The 21,651-nt window shown below is 32.3% G+C and overlaps 3 protein-coding genes across 8 annotated transcripts; all 3 read left to right on the top strand.

The window, feature by feature from the left end:
- Nucleotides 1-6,077: 6,077 nt before the first annotated feature.
- LOC117921117 (MADS-box transcription factor 23-like) lies at nt 6,078-9,074 on the top strand. Of its 3 annotated transcripts, none has more exons than XR_004652289.1 (8): nt 6,078-6,384; nt 6,939-7,035; nt 7,126-7,187; nt 7,306-7,405; nt 7,493-7,534; nt 8,313-8,354; nt 8,459-8,671; nt 8,764-8,850. XR_004652289.1 is itself a non-coding variant. In XM_034838912.1 (8 exons), exons 1-8 carry the CDS (start codon nt 6,203-6,205, stop codon nt 8,849-8,851), a joined length of 747 nt encoding a protein of 248 aa, XP_034694803.1. In that variant the 5' UTR covers nt 6,078-6,202; the 3' UTR covers nt 8,852-9,074. The 3 variants fall into 3 exon arrangements, 2 of the variants coding, with proteins under 2 accessions (XP_034694803.1, XP_034694802.1); XM_034838912.1 differs by having other exon boundaries at nt 6,939-7,011; nt 8,459-8,616; nt 8,764-9,074; XM_034838911.1 differs by having other exon boundaries at nt 8,459-8,616; nt 8,764-9,074.
- Nucleotides 9,075-11,542: 2,468 nt separating this feature from the next.
- On the top strand, nt 11,543-12,614 carry LOC117920899 (protein MIZU-KUSSEI 1). The gene has a single exon (XM_034838588.1). The coding sequence runs from the start codon at nt 11,712-11,714 to the stop codon at nt 12,498-12,500; it is 789 nt and encodes a 262-aa protein (XP_034694479.1). The 5' UTR covers nt 11,543-11,711; the 3' UTR covers nt 12,501-12,614.
- Nucleotides 12,615-15,342: 2,728 nt separating this feature from the next.
- On the top strand, nt 15,343-21,580 carry LOC117919831 (short integuments 2, mitochondrial). 4 transcript variants are annotated; one of them, XM_034837094.1, is made up of 8 exons: nt 15,343-15,539; nt 15,662-15,766; nt 16,460-16,537; nt 17,731-17,872; nt 18,003-18,073; nt 19,724-19,820; nt 20,006-20,223; nt 21,056-21,580. In XM_034837094.1, exons 1-8 carry the CDS (start codon nt 15,411-15,413, stop codon nt 21,308-21,310), a joined length of 1,095 nt encoding a protein of 364 aa, XP_034692985.1. In that variant the 5' UTR covers nt 15,343-15,410; the 3' UTR covers nt 21,311-21,580. The 4 variants fall into 4 exon arrangements, with proteins under 4 accessions (XP_034692985.1, XP_034692984.1, XP_034692986.1 ...); XM_034837093.1 differs by having other exon boundaries at nt 15,343-15,575; XM_034837096.1 differs by having other exon boundaries at nt 15,527-15,611; nt 15,708-15,766.
- The last annotated feature ends 71 nt before the right edge of the window (nt 21,581-21,651 follow it).

Genomic DNA, 21,651 nt, shown 5'->3' with positions numbered 1-21,651 from the left:
CGTGGGAACACACGGTTCGATCAGTGTGGACTGTGGAGTGAGGATATATTTGGCCAATTTAAGCACGCGCTTTGACATGAGCGTGGGGTGGAATCATGTTTACATTTTTCCTTGTATTCTGAATATATTTTCCAAAAGTTTAGGAATAGGCTGCATTATTACCGGCTATTTCCCAAAGTTTGACTAAAACTTAGAAGGTTGAAAAATTAATCATAAATGTTATAAATACTTTTTACTTACGTTGTAATAGTAATTATTAATTTTTATTATTCTAATTAAACTACTCATTGCTGCACCTTCTTTAAGTTCAAATATAGTTTCACTATGGTATTAAAAGGTACATTTTCGGTATAATAATGAAAAGGCACTACAAAATATCAATTACACACTATCCTTTTTTGTTGTTATTTTATAAGTTGTGATCCGAGTCTTATTTTATATCTTATATTATTTTGGGTCATTCCAATATTTATTCATCTAGCTTCACCATACAGTTTAATCACTCTGATTTAAAATTGAATTAAAGTATATTTGATAGTGATTCTATAAAATATTTATATAATTTTTAATACTTAAAAATTTTTATTTTTTAAATATTAAAAATATTAGAAATACTTTCTAAAATAATTGTCAAACGCACATTTAGAATACGTTTGACAGTAATTTTAGAAAGTGTTTCTATTTTTTTTAACACTTAAAATATATTTTAGAAAGTATTTATAATATTTTTAACATATAAATAATAAAAAATTTTAAGTATTAGAAATATTAAAAACCTTCCCTTGGAATTTGCTGCTAGAAGTCTCCGTACTCTTGTGGTTTACATGAAAGTTAGCAACTGTATCTCTCTGCTGGATTCTTTTACTCCGAAGCACTGTTCCTCGGAAGCCATATTTGCATACGAATCTCGACGTGTGCGTGGATTGAGAACATGTGGGATCGGTTCCAGAATTCAAAGAAAAATGAATCCCAACAGAAGGTTGCCACGCTGCATGGCATGCAACCTCATCGATCTCAGAATATTAATGGAAGGCCCGTGAATGAGTTCTTCCCGAGTGTGCATGATCCTTCGCGCGTACTGTTCCCTTTCCCAAGATGCTCTGCATGCCTAGTTTCCAACTAATGTTCTGCACCATCAATCTCTGAAGGCCAGTAGAGAAGCAGCCTAATGCAGTGGGCTATGATAGATGAGGGTCAGCAGGTCGGTGACTTGTCAAATGACAATGGTCAGCAAGTGGAAGCTGGATCTAAAAGGCTCCGCCCATTGAGCTAGTTAAGAGATGTTAGTATATGGGAAATGAGAAGGATAAAAGGTCAGGTTGACACTCAGAAAGTGGTTGTTGATTTGATGGAGCTGTATTTACATCTGCTACCCGAAAGAGTTCTTACATGGTTGAATTTGAAGCTCGGTTTTCCTATGAGCCAACACCGGATCAAAAACAGACTTCCACTGATGTTGAGAAATACTTAACAGAGAGAGAAACTCAAATGGACGGATTAGTTAGTGGGGATGTTGGGTTTGGCAAAACTGAAAGTTGCACCCCGGGCCACCCTTATGTACATCATCTTAAATTAAAGCACATGTGATTCATCCAAAGTTCGTGCATGCTTTCAAAAATTGATTTTCCAATAATTTTAATTTCATAACTTTTACTTCTACCTTAGAAATTTTAGGTCACTAAAACTCTTGCTTTAATAAATTGGCTGTCAAATTTCTTCTTGGCAAGCATTTCTTTTGTTTCGTTTTCCTTGATTTTCAATAAATGCTCAATTTTCTCGATTTTAATAAATATGAATTCATTCTATAATTCCAAAAATAATGGAATTTTAGAGAATTAATTTATGCAAAAATAAATCAAGCATTGGTGGGACTCAACATACGAGACATTCACCATTCACCATTCAATTGTTGATTCTGATTGTTATATTTGTTCAATATTTGACTAATTTTTGTCTTGCTCAATATTTTGTACTTGCTATTATTGGGCTAACCATGTTTTTCATGAAAAGACTCTTGTTTGCTGTTAAGGTATATTCCTAATTTCATCTTATTTATTTATTTATTTGTTATCATGTAAAACTTGCTTACATTCTTTGATTATTTCTTTGTATCCATTGATTTATGTATTTTGAAAAATATTTAATCTTTATATAGAAAATGATAAATAAGTTAAATGGGTTTTAAAAAGTATGTAAAATTAATTAATTAACTTTAAATTTATTTTTTTATTTCAATTCTATTTTTCCTCTTTATTTTCTTTTTCTCTTTTTTTCCCCTCAAATTTCTAAGAATCAAATAGAGGTTAACATTATTTTATGGTATCAAAATATGAGAAGTTTTTTATTTTATAATTTCAAGGCTATATTTTATTCTTAGGAAAATACTAAGAAAGGAAAATCAATATTATTAAGGAAAATAATTTTCTTAAAATAATACTAAGGAGAAAAGAAAAAAAACGCAAAAAAAAATTCCCTCCTTGTTCTCATTAAATGGTGAAAGTTTAGAAGTGTTTTTTCTACTAATTTAATTTTTCTTTCCTCAACTTTTCCATAAACTTCCGAAGAAGAAAAATAGATTTATAATTTTTTTTAGCTTTTTCTTTTCTTATAATCATGTTCACTACTTCTTTTTTTTTTTAACTTTCCAAGAATCAAATATAACATATTCTTGTTGTATAAAATTAAAAAAAGTCTACTCCTATTGATAATAAAGTTTCCATCTTTAATTTTCTAATAAATTTAATTATAAGTGATAAATAATATAGTATATAACATTTTTTACAATGTGTGTTTAAGATTTTCCATATCAAAAAGCCTTACATTGAAAAAACAAACTCTCATAAGATTAATGGCAACTCTTTCAAAATTAAGTGGCCCATTAAACTATTTAAAAAATAATTTTAACTTTCTAAGAAGTAAGGTGTGAAACCAAGGTTTGGTTAATCTTAATTTTGATGATAACAAAACAAGGTTCAAAATAAGGTTTAGAACTAATGATCATATTTCAAGTGTGATTAGGCAAGACGATTTCCAATGTGGCAATCACAAAGACAAATTATGTCAATGAGAAATCATGAAGAAGAAGACCATCTCAAAGAGAAGAGTTTTTCAAGACCCAAGCTTCATAAGATCTCTTTGTAAGGTTGTTGGTGCACTAGGATTTTCATGCATTTCATTCTTTATTTATGCACCAAAATCATTCAAGAGTAATATTGTTTTAAATATCTTAAAATTTTGATAATTTCATGTTTTCAACTAAAACCTTGTGTTAAATGATTTTCAAACTTGTGTTAAAAAGTTTTAAGTTGAAAAATGTTAGGTGTTGAGCCAAAAAATGGCTCAACCGGTTCAACCGGTTCAACCGGTCGACTGGTTGTGCTCGTCCGGTCGAGGACCGGTTGAGGGAGATCAAAAAGTTTCTCTCTCTCCCAGTGGCCTTCTCTTCCCGGTCAAGGTTGAACCTCAACCGGTTGAAGTTCAGTCGAGGTCCGGTTGAGGTCTGATTGAGGCCCAACAGTCACTTGCCAAGCATTAAAATGCTAACGGCTAGTCAACCGATCGACCCCTAGCTCGACCGGTCGAACCCCCAACGACTAGTTTGGTTTTTTTCTTCTATAAAAAGGCTCCAATCTTCATTGTTTCATGAGCTTAACCTTCCCAAATCTTTCTTGATTATATTTGAGCCTTGGAAGATTATTTTTTAGTGCACTATTATTTCAAAACTTGCATATCTTTAGTGCACCATTCAATCCTAATTTTTCTTGTATCATTTGAGCTTAAAGTTTTTGTGCTAGGATTTTTTAGAGATCATTCATTTGTAAATCTTTGAGAGGAAGTTTCTCAAGTGTAGGGTATCACTTGAGGGGTTGTTCAAGAGTGGGATATCTCTTGAGAAGTGTGAAGGGTGCTTGGAGCCAAAAGTCTAAGATGATGAATTGAAACCATAATCCAATTGTATTGCTTGAAGGCTTGGTTTGGAAGCCTTGGATTAGTAGAACCTCAAGCTCAGGATTGAAACTAGAGGAGAGTGGATGTAGGCCGGGTTGCGTCGAACTACTATAAACTCTTGTGTTTGCATTATCTCTTCCCTATTCTTTAATTTATATGCAATTGTCTATATATTGATTATTATATACTTACATATAATTGTCTCTTGCATTCACTTGTTTAAATTTACGAAAAAAGACTATCACCCTATTCACCCCCCCTCTAGGGTGATTACCATAGGTTGGATTAGCCTCAAATTCCTAACATAAGGTAATAGTAAGTTGAGTACAAGACTGGTTAGTCCATATTTCTTATCAATTGTCATTGTTGAGGAAGTTCGAGCAATCCTTTTTGCTCGATATTTCAAGTTTTGATTACACTCTATTTTTTCATATTTTACCAATATGCAATGTGAACAAAAATAGTAGAAAAAAAAATGAAAATATTTAAAATGGATTAAATTATTGTTATATACATTTTAAAATATATTTAACTTATTTTTCTTTTTCTATATAAAAATTAAATAATTTTCTTTTCTTCCTATGTATAAAATACACTATTAATGATCCAATATATAATTGTGGATATTTATTTTCCTAATTCAAATACTTGTTATTGCACTTTCCTTTAAAGTATATATCACATTGTACGTCATATCACCTTCTTAATTTTCATATTTTTTTTGCTATTTTAAGTGTTGCATTGCCCCAAATTTCTTTTTTAAGGAAATTTTATAGGTGGTCATCTCTCTCTATATATATATAAACATTGTGTTAGATTTTTGTTTTAAAGAACCATATTTTTGTAGTCAAGCTAATGATCACAATTTATTAAAAAAATTAACCAATTATTTTTTAAAATTTATATCTCATGTTTAATAAAAAGAAAAAGGAAAATTTGAGTATGGTAAGGGTTCTAAAAACAATTTTTGTACAATAATTTTTTAGAACACTTTCTAAGAACAATTCTCACTTTTAGGAATAAAATCACATTTATAACTAAAAAACCAATTTCCAGTGAATGTAGAATGATTTATTTTAAGTATTAATCATATTTTCAATCCTTTATTAAAATACTTTAAAAAAAAATCCTAAAAACACCTCAAATTTATTTTATAAAACAACATGTTTTATTTTATAAAACAACATGTTTTTCCCAATAAAGGGTTTTAGAAAAGAAAGAAAAACTACCAAATATATTTTTTAAATTTAAAAACCATTTTTGATTCTAAAAAGTAATCCCAAATAAATTTACAAGATCGTAATTATTAAACAAGTAACAAAAACAAATAAAGAATGAAGATTTAAATATTTTTGCATTTATCAAAATGGAAAGGAGCATATTTGGATGGGCTTCTACTAAAATGGCATGTGCTTTGCATAAGAAACAAAAATCATGATTCTACCATTTGATTGAAATTGAAGCGTACAAAAATGAAAGATTAACCAAATTTTCAAATGAATCCTTTCATTCCTATTTCTTTCTAAGTTTTGTGGGGACCAGTGTGAATGGGTTTCTATATCAATTGAAGTAGATATTCTGAGATTCTTGTAATCTCCAAGAATCAATAAAAGTTCTTAAAATGGAATCTGATCCCTATCCATTCCCGGAGGGAAAAAAAAAAACTCCAAAAAAAAAATATATATATATATATATATATATAAAGGAGCAACTTTCAATTCTTCAACACCACCATCCTTTTTTCAGGAAATTACTATAAATAATTTATCAGCATAATAAAAATTCCCATCTAGGGACTAGGGAGATCATTCTTATTCAGCATTATCTTCCTTACACTATTTCTTTTATAGTAATCTAAATTTTTAAAAAAGGAATTTTTTTTACCACCCAGTTTTCTATAAGAATATATTTTATTTATGCCTTAAATAAATGTACTAAATGTGGCAAATAAAAAACAACCCACAATTAAAGATATTGGCAATGCCTTGTATAAATGTTCTAAATGTGGCAAAAAATCACAATTAAGGACATTGGCTTTACCATTTATGGGCTTTTTGCCACATATAGGAAACCGCCCCTTTACTCTCTATTTTTTTTTTCTTTCTAAAGTTAGTCCCAATTTCCTTCATTAGTACCACGAAATCTCTCCTCCCCACCCGACAAGGAAAAAATCCCTATAAATCCAGGCTTCGCTCTTTCTCTTTAACCTCATTTTTCCAGCCCTTTTTTTCTCGGGAAAAACACAGACAGAAAAATGGGGAGAGGCAAGATTGAAATCAAGAAGATTGAAAATATCAACAGCCGTCAAGTCACCTTCTCAAAGCGTCGTGCAGGTTTGCTTAAAAAGGCCAAAGAATTGTCAGTTTTATGTGATGCTGAAGTTGGTGTCATCATCTTCTCCAGCACAGGAAAGCTTTATGAGTTCTCTAGTTCAAGGTATCTTCTTGAATTAATTATTTTCTTTTCTTTTTCTTTTTTAGTGAGAAAATTATTATTATTATTGTTATTATTATTATTTTTGGAAAACTGCTTTTGAAAATATAATTGAAGTACTGGGATTTTCTGGTAGGGAGATACTGGATTGCTTTTATTTATTTATTTTTCCCCAGGAAATTCTAAAAATTAGAAGCATGTTTGGAGGTGGTAATGTAAAATGGGAATTTCTAAATTGATAAAAGGTTGAATTTTTGAAGAAAATGGACTCTTCAATGAAGAATGAACAAAAAATTTGTTTAAAAAATTTTCAATATTATAAAGTTTAAGACTTATGAATGATCAATACCTTAACGATGAGAACAGGTGACCCCCAGGTTGTTCAGCATGGGCTAGGCTAGATTGGACTGACCTAATGGGCCACAGAGGCCCACACACAAAAATGATGCCCAAGTGTGGGCTCTTGGGTCCAAACCCCCAAGTGACTTGCCCAAAGTCACCAAGAGCCCGGTTGGTAAATAAAATCCGATTCTAACAGCTAATCTTCTTTGATCCAGTATGGAGCACACTCTGACTAGATATGGGAGGGGGCTGGACTCGGAACTTCCTTCACTTCATCGGTCCGCAGAGGTCCGATATTCCATGGTTCCTCAAGTAATCTCTAGGGTTCTTGAAATTTTATACAAAAATATCATTTTCATGTATGTAAAGTTTACTATACTGGTTGTTTTTACACTTGAACAGGAGTCCCAGCCTGAGGTCGATTCTCTCAAAGAAGAAGTTGCAAAACTACAGAAGGGTTACCTGTGAGTTTTTTTTTTTTCTTCATTTCCTGTCTCTTTCCTAGATTTTAAAATTATTGAGAGGAAATTTTAAAAATTATAAACTTTTTTTTAACCTTTTTTTTTTCCCTTATATTTTCAGGCGAATGATGGGGAAGGAACTGGATGGGTTGAGCTTCAAAGAGTTGCAGCACCTAGAGCATTTATTAAGCGAAGGGATACTATCTGTTAAAGACAAAAAGGTAAGTTCTTATCAAGTATTCATCCCTTTTCTTAATAGTTATTACCATGGGCCTTAAATTAATCCAAAGTTTTAATTACTGTTTCAGGAGCAGGTACTGTTGGAGCAGCTCAAGAAGTCCAGGATGCATGTAATTTATCTAGGCCAACACTTGTTTTTAAAATTGAGAATAAAAAAAGTTTTTTTTTTTTTTTTTAAATAAGAGTGTTTGGTAATATATTTTAAAAAATAATTTTTAAAAACAACATAATAAAATAAAATTTATATTAGATATAAATTTTATTTATATTGTTATTGTATAAAAATAAAATAATTTAGATATACATTAAATTTAAATTAATTTTAATTATATTTAATTTTCTTGTTAAAACCAAATATAAAAATCATTTTACTTTAATATTTCATTTTCTTAGTATTTTTTAGAAACCAAACATACATATATTTCTAATTATTTTTTAATTCAAATAATTGTATTTGGCAACCATGGTACAGCTGATTTTCAAAATTCATTTTTTGTATTAGACAGATTGCAGAATATTAAAACTTCCTTTGACTAGACACAGAAAATATTTTACAAATCTCATTGTTTTGACTTTCGCTTATGATGGAATTGTGACCATCAGAGAATGAAGAGGATACTAAAATTCCTTAAGCCTCGACCAAGAAAATTTAAGGCAACAAGCTCGGAATTATTATTATTATTATTATTTTAATATTGTTTTTAAAAACTATAACTTAAAAAGAATTGGCAAACATGTAAAATTAATTTTAAAAATTGTTTTTTATTTTTTAAAAACTGAAAATTGTTTTTAAGTTCTCCCTCAAATATGTTACTGTTTTTCTCTCTCTCTTTTTTTTTTTATTCAAAGCTTTTAATGTTCTATAAATGACATTTCCCTCCCTCTCAGGAACAAAGAGCTATGATGGAGAATGAGACCTTGAGAAAGCAGGTAAACCCCTAAAATTGATCCAACCAAAAGCAAAAAAAAAAAAAGTCATATAATGACTTTATTTTTCTTTTCGTCTCCGAATTTTTATGTATACTAAACTTTAGGTTGAGGAGCTCAGGCGAAGCTCGAGGCCGCAGCCGCCATCTTTCATTGAGTACCATCCTCCTGAAAGGAGGCAGTCTCTCCAGATCAGTTCAAAAACACCTTGCAGTTGCAGTACTGTAGATGAAAGAGGAGGCTCCGACACTTCCTTGCATTTGGGGTAATTAAGTTGCACCACTTCTGCATCATCCTTTTCTTTTCCCTGCGCTTTCTTGGTAACCAAACAAAACCCATTCTTCAAATAGTCCCATTAATTTGTTTTCACATCCTTTTTTTTTTTTCTCTCTGTTAATTTATTTATCTACAGGTTGCCTTCAGATGCTTATCTGAAGAGAAAGGGTCCCAAAATTGAACCTATTTTCATCGATTCAGAAAGTCAAGTGGCCTCAGAGTGATGTTTTCTTGGAAAATTCTCGTCGAAGTCGAAGGCGAAGCCGAAATATTGGAAAAACGCTCTCTAGTTTCAGCACTTTTTAGCCGTTAATTTTCAGCTTTTAGGATATATGTAATGTAGGCATGGCGTTTTTTCCTTGTTCTTTTTCCAATTAGTATATATTTAGTTTCTGTTAATTTCCATTGAAAGTATAAATAAAAGAAGGGCAGGTGTACATTCTTGTATTTTTGGGCGTGTGAAATTTTTTATTCCAACTTTTATATCAAATGGATATGGAAATTTGTTAATTACTGTATCCCATATTATTATATTAAGTAACTAAGAAAAGTATGTTTAGTTTTATATCCTTTTCAAACCCCTTTCCATCCCCATCAATAAAGTTAACTGGAGTAAAGTTAATTTTTTTTTCACCAAAAGTAATAAAGATACTTCGCTTTTTTGCAATAGTATTTTAAAAATTATTTTTTTAGGATTAAAAGTCCTATTATAGAATTCAAATATGATAACACTTCAAGCTTATTTTAGAAAATAATATGTTTTTAAAACAAAATTTTATTTGAAAACTCAAATATAAAAAATAATTTTGATTAGTTTAGATTTATTTTCTATGAAGGTATTAGGCTCATAAGTTCAAATGTTGTTTAAAACACTTAAAAATAATAAAAGAAAAACACCTAAAATTTATTTTTAAAATAAATTCTTAAAATTTTGATTAAACATATTTTTTAATAAACAAAATACTTTTAAGAACATTTTTAGAACGGTCGTAACAAGGAATTATTTTTTCATGCTTTTAATTCTCTTATCTTATATCTTATAAAAATGTAGGCATAATAAATACACATAATGATATGTTACCACATATTCCATCATGCCCACGAGTCCTTCATAAAGCATACATCAAAAGTGGGTCCTATGCCATGAATAGCCCACAAATTATGTAAATTTTAATTAATCTAACAAATTTGAGATGCTGATGTAAACAAAAGATGATATATAAATACGAAAAACCATAAATCATAATAGAAAGAGCAGGGTAGTGGTATGGAGGCTGTCCATGTGGACGATAGCGAAATGTTAAGCTACCAATCTGATTGGCCCCATGGCCTTAAGCATGCTGAGTTTGGAACCGGCCAAAAGTCATTATAATTAAAAAAAGATTTAGGGGTTAATTATAATTAAGTAAAGTTAAGGGCAGTTTCCTTTTTCCAAAAGGATGGGGACAAAGTGGCCTCCCATGCACATAATACACCATTGACCTTTATCATCATGCTCGTCACCTCAAGTGTTTACCTCCACTCCATGGATTTTCAATTTTTCATCTCACGCGCCTCTTCTAACACGAACTTTTATTTTTATTTTTTCGTTTTTTCCTTGTTTTAATTATTATTATAATAAGAATAAATTTATTCAAATTGGTATGAAGTATACTTTTTATAAAAGTAAAAAGAATACCATGGGCTTTACTCATTTTTAAGAAGCGTAAATTTTGACTAAAAGTCTTCTTTAGAAATAATATCCATAAGACTTGTTTTTTTTTTATTTAATTATATGAAAATTTTAGACTTATTAGACTTAATTTTGATTTTTTTTTATTTTAGTTCATCATTTTTAAAAATTTATTTGATATGAAGTGAACAATATTTTTAAAATTTATATTTAAAGATAAATATTTTTTAATATAATCCTCAAACGCTTGTATTTTTAACATCGGATTAGGAAAACACCACTAATTATATCATACATGATTTTGTGTTTTAATTTCATATATTTTTATCCTTATTTAATGATTTAATAAATTTTTTTTTTCATGTATCTTATGTTTGATTTCAAAAAATTTAAAGGAAGGTATAAAAAAAAAAGTAAAAGAAATTAATTTAAAATTATTAAATTATTTTTATATGTTTATACGGAATAATGGAATATAACAAATTTTTTCTTCCTATATTTCATCCATTATAGTACTTTTCAGAAACCTTATTAAATCTAAATATAATTTGGAAGCCATCGTAGATTTCTTTCTCCCAACACCACTGCTTCATTTTTCAGAAGGGTGGAAATTTTGGTTAAAATTTTCCGAGAAAATGTCCTCGAAAAGAAAATAATGGCACGAAAATGCGTCAGTGACTCGGTATTTGTCAAGAGTCTACGGGGTCTCTTGGGAATGGAACTAGGTAAGGACTAGGAGTAAAGAGCAAGGACAGCTTTCAGTTTGTTTTCCAGGGGCCTTTTGGCGCGTGTGGAGGACAGCCTTGAAAGAGCGTGGAGCAATCATTTCAATAACCTAATATTTGCGTCTCTATTGTGTTTCAACTTTCAACCACTTAGAGCACTCAGTGATTCTGATCCAACGGTCAACAGGAGATCACTAAAATAAAATAGTGACCAAGAATACTAACCTGCAATCAATTACAGATCATCACTCTGATCCCCTCCACGTAACCCACTGATCCCATGCACTTTAATCAAATAAATATCAATCCATGGATCAGAATCATAATGTGGAACAGCCTTGTATCGTAAGCCAGCATGGGCCTACAAACTCAGCCGTGGAGATGAGTGAGGATGTGTGAAAGCAACATGAAGCATGATGGTGCTCCGCATCACCATCAAAAGCCTCCAACACAAATATATGGTCTATGAAATGAATCATCATCGCCACAAACCTCCATAGCCTCCCTTTATATTGGCCACCTCCAAACACTATCATCACCTTGTCGGCCTCTTTTATCCCACATCTTTCCCTCTTGGTGACTCTTCTCAATTCTTAGTCTTCATACCCATAACATTTTCACAGCTTCTTCTTCTTCTTCTTCCTCTTATTCTTCTTCATCTTCATCATCATCATCATCATCATCATCATGAAGCAAGAGCAACTCACTCTTCATAGAAGCAGTAGCAGCTGCAGAAGCACAAGAAAGATTCTACCATCAACCTACACCAGATCTTCATCGGAGTCTGGGGATATCTCCGATAAACTGCTGGTTCCCAGGGACTCGTCGCCGGCGTTTCCGCGGCTGGCTAGAACGCGAAATAGCATTTCGGCTCTTCTGCGGTCACTGCTTGGAGTCATTTCGTTTCCGACGATAATCCCCACATGTCGATGGCTTAGCATCCCAAACCACCTATCGATTACGCCGTCTCTAGGCCGGAAAGTCACCGGAACGCTCTTCGGCCACCGTCGGGGCCACGTTAGCTTCGCCGTGCAAGACGACCCACGCTCCGAACCGGTTCTTTTACTGGAGCTCGCCACTTCGACGTCTACTCTGGTGAAGGAGATGTCGTCGGGGCTAGTCCGAATCGCGCTGGAGTGCGAGAAGGTGGCGGCGCGTGGACGGCCGGTTAAGCTCTTCCAGGAGCCCATGTGGACCATGTACTGTAACGGCCGAAAGTGCGGGTACGCCATGTCGCGAGAGTGTGGGGAGTTCGATAGGCACGTGCTGAGCACGGTGCAGAGCGTTTCCGCCGGCGCTGGAGTCATTCCTACTGATGATAACCGGAAAAGCATAGTCGGCGTAGAGGGTGAGATGCTATACATGAGAGCTCGGTTTGAACGAGTTGTGGGGAGTCGTGACTCGGAAGCCTTTTACATGATGAACCCCGACGGCACCGGTGGCCCTGAACTCAGTATCTTTCTGCTTAGAATATGAAAAAGAAAAAGAAAAAGAAAAAGAAAAAAAAAAAAAAAAACTCACTGGTTGTAAGATTATTTTCAAGTTGGACATGAAAGTTCCTGTGATTGGTATGTTGTAATATTTTTTTTTTTTTTTTTTTAAATTGTATGACCAACTATTTTCAAATTTTTTCTTCTTTCCTCATTTCACCCAATAATAATTAAAAAAAAAGATTAATATATGGACTCTTTAATTTAATTTTGATGGCAGGGAAGATATTTTATACATGTTTATGCGCATGCGCTGATGATCATTATATGTTGGCAACGTCACTAATTAATTATCAACCATCCCACCAAAATGGCATATTCGTGATTTCATCCCAAATTCAAAGATATTTAATGATTCATGGGAAGGATTATTTATTTAGAATGATTAGGAGGATGTCTTTTGTCATTCTTCCTTTTAATTTTATTTCTATCCACTGTTGCCGTTTATTGTAAAATACACACAAAATAGAAACAGATGGCTTTAATGACATGTCTCCGTTGAGTTTGACAAAAATAATCTCCTCGCCATCAGCAGTGATCTACTTAGAGACATATATTAAATTTTAGTCAAGTATCTAGATGTGAAATGCCTACTCCTCTCCTCTGAGATGAGTTACTCTCGATTTGATTCCACTCACATCTCTGATATGGCGATTGTCTTTTGTTTCTTGACTTCTATTCTGCCTAGAAAATATAATTGATAAAACTTTTGATTAATATCTATATATATGTTTTTTGATAATTTATTTTGAGAATAAGTTATTCTTATCTATGGTTTACTTCTTTGACATGGTAATCTCGTATTATAATGATCTCCTATCATTTTTTATTTTGTGAGACTTATTATTTTAAGTCGTATTATATATAAATGTTTTGAAATTAAGAAGGTCCCTAGGTATGGAACGGAAAATATAAAAGATAGATAGAGATAGTATCATAGTAGGTTTGTTTGAAAGGTATTCAAATCGGGAAGGGCTGCAAAGCATCATAGCGTGATATATTTTCGAAATATAGTATGTAGGGTTACTTTTTGTACTATATAAAAATCAACCTGTACTTGCCTCTATGCATACCTCCAAGTGTGGACAACCGTGTAATAGCATGCCACCATGTCCCGAGGAAATATATATAAAAATGAACCGTGCCGAGTAAATTCTTCATCAAAGTACTCGGATTTGTGTAACAAGTACATATCTTCCTACTACGACTGAAAAAATTATTCATATTTTTTCTCTGGAAGCCCCAGCGTGCTTATCATAACTACAAAGTATATTTTTTAAAAAATTTAGAAAATAAGTTTCAAAAACTTTTTAAAAATTTTACTTACAACAAAAAAATTTGAGCTTATTTTTATTTATTTATTTATTTTTAGCTAGCAATTCAAAACATGAAGAGTATTTTTGAAAATTTTGTGTTATACGTAAAAATAACTATAATAGTTCAGTAAAAAAATATTGAGGAAATTATTGTCATACAGGCCTTCAGGTTCTGCTTCAGTTTTAAATCAAGCCATTGCGATTAACCTCAATGATTTTGTTAGCGAAATTTTCGCTGCTGGACGAAATAAAGAGAGTTTTCATAGGGCTTTGTCTTGTATTCTCTCTTAAGAGCCCAATTTTCTTAAGAATGAATACCCGGAGCCCATATACCTCCTAGAAAGAAGAAGATTGTACGTGTCGGTGTGTCCGGATTGAACAACGAAGTCCAGCATGCACGTGATTTAAAATTGAAGCGGCAAAGAAGAGCGGAAAGCAACGTGCATGGTCTCAGCTCTCCTACTTCCTTCACTAAGAATAATGACAAGCACCCAAGAACCCCGCGCAGCAATTAAGCAGAAGTCACATGTTATTGTTTAAGTTCTAATACATCTGTCTTGCTCAGTGGCATGCTCTTCCCATCCTTTTTCTATATCATCTCCATACCAAATTGAGGTTAGAATCTTTTCACTCAACACATTATATTTCCCGATCGATCGATCTCGTCAATTCCCATATTATTTTTCTTTTCTTTTGTTCTCTTTGATAATTAATCAATACATTATGAATCCCAAAAGTGTGTTTTGGAACAAGACTGGTTTTCTTTTCTCAATTGACGTAGTCTCCATTTGTCATACATGTACATATAAATTTTATAAAAGGAAAGGGTAATTTAGAGGTTTTGGGTTTGAAAATTTTATGGTCGATAATAAGGTTATGTTTGGTTTGGAAACTACTAAAAAAAGAGAAAAAAAAATTAAGAAAATTAAAATGTTTTTCTTCTATGTAGTTTTATCATGCCAAGATGTAAAATATAGTTAAATATAATTAAAATTAATAAAAAATTTATATTTTAAAACCATTTAATGAAGAATTGGAATAATTTATTTGATTCCTAAAAAATACTGAAAAAGGAAAAAAATGTTAAAAAAAAATTATTTTCTCATATTTAGTTTTACTATGAAATATATGGAAAAAAAAGGTCAAACATAAATAAAATTACTAAAAAAATTATGTCTTTAAATTTTTTAATCATAATTCAGGTGAAATTAATTTAAGTTAGAATGTAAAAATAATTTATTAATTTTAAATATATTTTTTTATTTCTTTTCACTTTTTTTTTTCTTCTATTTGGGCCTCGCTTTCAATGGTTAGGGATATAGTGAGTTGAAGAAGAACATGGGCTAGTCTATAATTTTGTGGGTTGGGCCCAAAGCGACGACAGTTTGGGCCTCAGCGCAATCTTTAACTCGAAACTTAAAATTGGGCAAGCCAAGTGGCCCACAAAATGGGCCTCTCCATGTCACCTACCTAAAGGCTAAAATCACCCGCCCTTTTACCGCCATCGTCTAGGGCTTCTTTTTTCAAACCAGAACCAGTGTCCGTACAAGTCCGTTGGGATTTCTTAGGGTTTGGGAGACATGGGAGGAGTGAGAAGCATGGTGAAGAAGGGATTGGGAGAAATGGGGTTCAACAAGGGAGGTGGAGCTATCAACTGGTTTCCGGGTCACATGGCCGCTGCTACTCGAGCCATTCGCCACCGTCTCAAGGTCTCCGACCTCGTCGTCGAAGTTCGCGATGCTCGTGTTCGTCGCTTTCTCTCTATAAGCATCCATACATGTGTATTCTTCTGAATTTGATTTCTGAATTTGTTTTTCTTTTGAACATGTAGTTACCGTTATCTTCCGCAAATGAAGATCTTCAACCCTCACTTTCAGGGAAAAGGCGTGTCATTGCTCTCAACAAGAAAGATTTGGCCAATCCCAATATAATGCATGTATGTGCCTTCTTCTTCTTCTTTTACCGATTTCCTCGTAATGCATCCTTCTGTTTTGTGGCTTAGAGTACTGAGAAAGAATATGGTAATTTGGACAGGGAAAATAGAAATACTTCTGGATTGGTTGCAAAAATAGATATGGTTTCTTAATATATTTGTCATTTTTTGAAAATTAAAGCGTGATCGTGATCTGCATATTTGGATGATTGAATTTCTTCTTTTTTGATCGTGATCTGTAACGGTATTGAAGGCTAACAAGTAACAGCTTCCCCTGGTAGTTCTCTGAGCAGAAATAGTAGATAAATGGCCTTGATTTTATATAAGATTACACAGCACTGAATGTGTTGGAGGAGCTGGACGGTTGTTGACGTGATTTAACATTTTTCTTTCAAAAATGCAGTTGTGAAACAAGAACTGTTTATATTTTGTTTTGTTTTGGTTCTCGGAAAATCAGCAACTCACTTCAAGTCAAATAGATATATCAGGCTGTGTGGATTAAAGCTTTCATTGAATAATGGAAGATCTGATATGGAAAATTGTAGTTTTCTTTCTACATTTGCTGATCAACAAAACAGAGCTTTAACTTGAAATTTCAACACTTCTGATATGTTAGCCTATGAATAGCGTTGCACTGTCTAATTAGTGCTGATTTTTCAAATAATTTATTGTTTGTTTGTTTGTTTAATCTTGTAGAAATGGACTCACTATTTTGATTCCCGTAAGCAAGATTGTATCTCAATAAATGCACACAGCAGAAGCTCTGTTAAGAAGGTTAGTCTGTATGCCTGTATATGGTTTAACATTGTGTGTGAATTATGCCCCCTGTTTCATTTCCAAGAGGATAGAAGAAAAGAGAAGACAAGATTTTTAAGTCTTATGCATACTGTTGTTTTTGCTTCTTAGAAATAAAAAAACTATACACAATTAAGATAAATAATTTATAACTCATGTTCTTCTTGCAACACTACCATGTATATCCAGGCACTGGGGTTTTTAATTAACTCTCAACCTCCCAAGAAAATGACACTTAGAGTAGCATCTCATCTTAAGCACAAAGCATACATGTTGAGCATATCGAATACAAAAGAACCTATGATCAGATAAAATACTAGAATGTTGAATGTATTGCCACTGTCACAAGTGTTTTATCAGTTGATTTTTAGGTTTATCTGATTTGAAGAACTTGGGTTAAAATATAACATAGGATTATGAAATCATAGTTGAAACCTTGTGACCTATCAAAAATAAAATAAAATTGTTGAAACCTTGTGGTTGCTCAATGGTTTTACCATGCGGTAGCAAAAATGAGGCCTGTTGATTATCTTTTGTTTTCAAATTCTGCTGGTAAATGAAGAATTATATATTGTAAGACAATAGACCTTAAGGAGAAAGACAACTCCTCAAGACAAAGAAACAAACTCTTATAATAAAGACTACAAAAGCCCAACTGTAATACAAAACTCTATCCCAACAATCACATGCAAACATAGGCATCATATGTTCCTCTACAAAATCCTCTGTGGTTAGAGCAATTCCCTTGGCAAGGGTTACCATGCAATCTGGGAATCCAAGAGAGGGGATCAAGCTAAAATCATGGAAAGGTGAAGCCCTTCTTTCAACATATAGGTGTTGTTATACAGGAATTTCTTGCTAGTTTTGAATGGCATCAACAATATTTATTTCACCTCAAGAGCTCCTTCCAGTTCATTGCCTTTTAACAACAGATATGATCATATGGTTTGGACTTCTGGCAACATTAATAAATTCTATTCCTGTCCCTTGGAAATTTTAATGCCTTTGGTCATATATGGGACAATTTTTTCTCTGACATATGTTTGAAACTTGTTCAATACTTTTCATCATAAAATGTAAAGGTTATTCAGTGGTTTTATTTAAATTTATATGCATGTTGTATTTCTGCTCTTGTCCCATCCTGTTTCTGATTCATGGTTCATGCACCAAAGCTTCTTGAACTTGTTGAGTTGAAATTGAGGGAGGTGATCTCAAGGGAGCCAACTCTTCTTGTCATGGTAGTTGGTGTTCCCAATGTTGGCAAGTCGGCTTTAATTAATTCCATCCATCAAATTGCAACATCTCGCTTCCCTGGTAAGTTTTTATTAGGTTCCATACCATTATTATTGTGTCGAATCATCAATAGGTGGAACCAAATAAGTTTAGGTATCTTGGTCTTGAGGAAATATGCCTTAAGCATTGATGATTATGGCATTTTTCATAGTGCAGGAGAAGATGAAAAGAGCTACAGTGGGACCATTGCCTGGTGTTACTCAAGATATTGCAGGATTTAAGGTCAAGTATTATTTTTTCATATTCTTGTTTTCTTTCACCAAAAAAAGAAGGAAAAAAAAGGTGTCACCCATTGATGAAAAGAGTTTTTTTGACATTGGATTTGAAGTTTTTTATATTCTGAAACTTATAATTAACAAGTTTGAAGTTTCTCATGTTATTGTTAAAGTATTCTGTAGATGAAGTTGAAATGGTTTTTTGGGGGTAGGGATGATAATGGGGCGGGTCTTTTTTAGTCCCTCCCTACCCTACCCTGCCCTTTTGGGATGAAAATAAATGGGTTAGGGGCGGATTTGGGATTTTTTTAAAACTCGGTATATTCAAGTATTACCTTGTCCCGCCTTGCCTCGCCTTGATTATATAATTAATTAAATTAAAAAATAGTTTAATTTAATTTATTTGATTTTCTTTTTTTTAACACATAAAATGAAAAACTACTTCTAAAAAAAGTTATATAATATTTATTTATTTATTTATAAAATATATTTGTTTTTAATGTAATTAAGATTTTAAAAAAATTAAAATTAATTTAAAAATAATAATAAAGAGGGTGGGAATGGGAATAGGTTTATATAAATGGGATGGGATCAGGATAAGGATGACCCATCCTGAATTGTCTCATTGCCATCTCTACTTGGGGGATATGCCAACTTGCTTGGTGAGGATTGATTCTAAAGTCATTATTTTCTATTTAGCATGTGAATGCATGAAGAAACAAACAGGCTCCAGATTGCATCTTTGGTCAGTACTAAAGATGCAATCCCAAGCCTCTTTCTCCTTACATTCACATGCTAACTTCTAACATTTTTTATTTTTTGATAGATGCTAACTTCTAACTTTTATCCCTAAATAGAAAATAATGACTTTGGAATCAATAAATAAAAAAATAAAAAATAAAAGTAAGAAGTTAGCATGTGAATGCAAGGAGAAACAGGCCTGGGATTGCATCTTTGGTATTAACTCTTCGTAACAGCCAAACCAGATGCATAATCCTATTAAGGAGTCGTATACAAATTTTAACTTACATCTTAATGAATCTTTTACTTCACTTTTGTAGACCATCTTATCGAGTGTCACTCTTTCTATTTTTAGTCTGCTTTCTAATCAAAGTTTTAAAAGGCACAAGGCACACCTAAGGTGCAAAAGTATCCTATAGCTTAGGTGCAACACAAGGTATGCAACATTGTGAAGTGAAACTTGACCTAGTATGCGTATCAATTTTATAAAATATGATCTAAAATCCAATCTGGTCAATAAAAAATTTAAGATTTCAAACATTTAAAAAAAACATTCAACAAAAAAAGTAATGAAATTATATAAATTTCAATATACAACTAAAAATTTCAAGAATAGAAGTGTTTAAAAATGAAAATTAAAGTAGACAAGGCGCGCCTTTTCAACAAGGCGCATGTCTTGGCAAGCAAAGTGCTATAGCTAGAGAGTGGTTGTGCCTTTTAAAACTATGTTTCTAATACACTTTCTTTCTCCTGCTGGCACTTTCTTGATGGAAATCCTTGAATTTATTTCTTCTTTCTTTGTTTCTATTTTTTTCTCTGGATGGCTATCCTAACGTTTTGATCTCTTCCTTTGCCACATGTCAAAAGCTGCTTAGTTTCAATTATTATATGCTAAATTTGAATTATTAATACGCAGATTGCCCATCAACCTAGTATATATGTTCTGGACACCCCAGGTGTATTGGTTCCAAGCATCCCAGACATAGAGACAGGGCTAAAGCTAGCTCTAGCAGGTGCATCGTCATCTGATGTTAATTTATTTGTAGTTTCTTCTGAACTCAATTATTGTATTGCCTGTGTTTTTAATTGTCTGCTTTCTGAGAAATGGTCACTGTTACATTAAGATTGTGTTCACCGGTTACTGTATGTTATCACATCTAATACAAAATTTATTGAGCATTTTTAAGTCCATGTGCAGGATCTGTGAAAGATTCAGTGGTAGGTGAGGAGCGTATTGCTCAGTACTTACTGGCAGTTTTAAATACTCGAAGCACTCCCCTTCACTGGAGGCACTTGAATAATAGAAGAATAGAAGAGCTCCGAAATGAATATGAAGACAAACATGATTATAATCTTAAAGATCTTTTGCCAAATAAGAGAAAGCTGCCAAATAGGTCTGATGTGAAGTACATTGAGGTAATTGATTATCATGTTTTCAAGATCACTTTGAGCCATCTTCTACTGCAATTTTATCTCAAGGCACCGATCTTTGCATTATATAACTTAGAGGGTGTTTAATAAATCAACATAATGACCTAATAACTTAGTTTAAGTCATCAAGTAAATTAAGAATGTTTGTTAAATTAACTCAATGCTACATCTTAAAGTTGAAATCATTTTAAGTACTAAGTCAAAATAATTAACTTATTCTTAATTTTAAATCTCTTTTGCCCTATTTGCACATGACCAATTACATGTTTGTGTCCTTGACTCCACATCAATGACTCATTGTTCACTGTAAATGTTTTATAGTTATTTTATTATTTTAATATATATGTTTAACAAACAAATATATGACTTAAGATTAATGAAGGTAAATATTAGTTAAAATTAATAAGTTAATATTAGTCAAAATTAATAAGAGTAGATATATCAATTTGATAGTATAGAAAAAAAACCTTAGTTAATTTTACAAAAAAATCTTAATACATAAAGTAAAAATCAAGTAATAAATTTTAATTTAACAGTTGTAATAAATTATCAATGAACAACTTATGTTTTGCTAAACACCCTCTTAGAGTAGGTTGTAATGGCATATTGTTGCAAATGACTAAAAGAGTAAATTTGGATTAAGCATAGCATTAAATCAGTGTCGCAGATGATCTCTATAGGAGTTAGTCCATGGTTTGAGATTATTGCTATCATTGGTTTGGAAACTTTGGATGAACATCCAATTTATTTCAAAAGCTCATTCCATTTTTCTGCACATTTCTAAATCTTTGATATTTTATTCATTGTTTCCTTGCAGGATCTTGTGACAGAAGTGCAATGTGCACTTCACGTGACTCTTTCAGAATTCAACGGTAATTTGGAAGAGGAGAATGACTTGGAGAGTCTAATAGAACAGCAGTTTGAAAAACTGCAGAAGGCAATGAAGATACCTCATAAGGCATCTGAGGCCCGAACAATGGTGTCTAAGAAATTGCTTACTCTGTTTAGAACAGGTAAACTTGGTCCTTTCATCCTCGATGATGTTCCTGATAGCCCAAACCCTGTATCCTGAAACCCTTTTGCAGATCCTCTATTCCTTTTCTCTTTTTTCGTTTTGATAAGTTATTTATTTTAATATTCCCTTTACACATGTACTATAGATCCTTCTTTGGCATACTGAATCTGTCTCTTCATTGTGTTATAGAATTGTGTCTATTGTCATGTACCTTGTGTACAAAATTGCCATGGTTGGCTCATTCAAGGTAAATTCCAGAGCCAATAAGTCTACGCTTTCTATCATTTTCTCTTGAATGCAAACATATTGTTGCCTCGAGCCTATTAACATTTTGCTTCGTGGTTACCCAAATTCGTCTGAATTTTTCTTTTGGTTTCTCTCTGCCTATTTTACCAGAA

The sequence above is a fragment of the Vitis riparia genome, chromosome 8, assembly GCF_004353265.1.
Source record: "Vitis riparia cultivar Riparia Gloire de Montpellier isolate 1030 chromosome 8, EGFV_Vit.rip_1.0, whole genome shotgun sequence".
NCBI lineage: Eukaryota > Viridiplantae > Streptophyta > Magnoliopsida > Vitales > Vitaceae > Vitis > Vitis riparia.
Note: the sequence above shows the minus strand (reverse complement) of the source record. Positions and strands in the feature narration are given on the sequence as shown.

Bases quoted from the DNA above. Each gene is read 5' to 3' on its own strand.
- LOC117921117 (XM_034838911.1), top strand. From the start codon at position 6,203: ATGGGGAGAGGCAAGATTGAAATCAAGAAGATTGAAAATATCAACAGC. The intron at 7,406-7,492 runs GTAAGTTCTTAT...TTACTGTTTCAG, and splicing joins TATCTGTTAAAGACAAAAAG to GAGCAGGTACTGTTGGAGCA. The intron at 7,535-8,312 runs GTAATTTATCTA...CCTCCCTCTCAG, and splicing joins TCAAGAAGTCCAGGATGCAT to GAACAAAGAGCTATGATGGA.
- LOC117920899 (XM_034838588.1), top strand. From the start codon at position 11,712: ATGAAGCAAGAGCAACTCACTCTTCATAGAAGCAGTAGCAGCTGCAGA.
- LOC117919831 (XM_034837093.1), top strand. From the start codon at position 15,411: ATGGGAGGAGTGAGAAGCATGGTGAAGAAGGGATTGGGAGAAATGGGG. The intron at 15,576-15,661 runs GTTCGTCGCTTT...TTGAACATGTAG, and splicing joins TCGAAGTTCGCGATGCTCGT to TTACCGTTATCTTCCGCAAA. The intron at 19,821-20,005 runs GTGCATCGTCAT...GTCCATGTGCAG, and splicing joins GCTAAAGCTAGCTCTAGCAG to GATCTGTGAAAGATTCAGTG.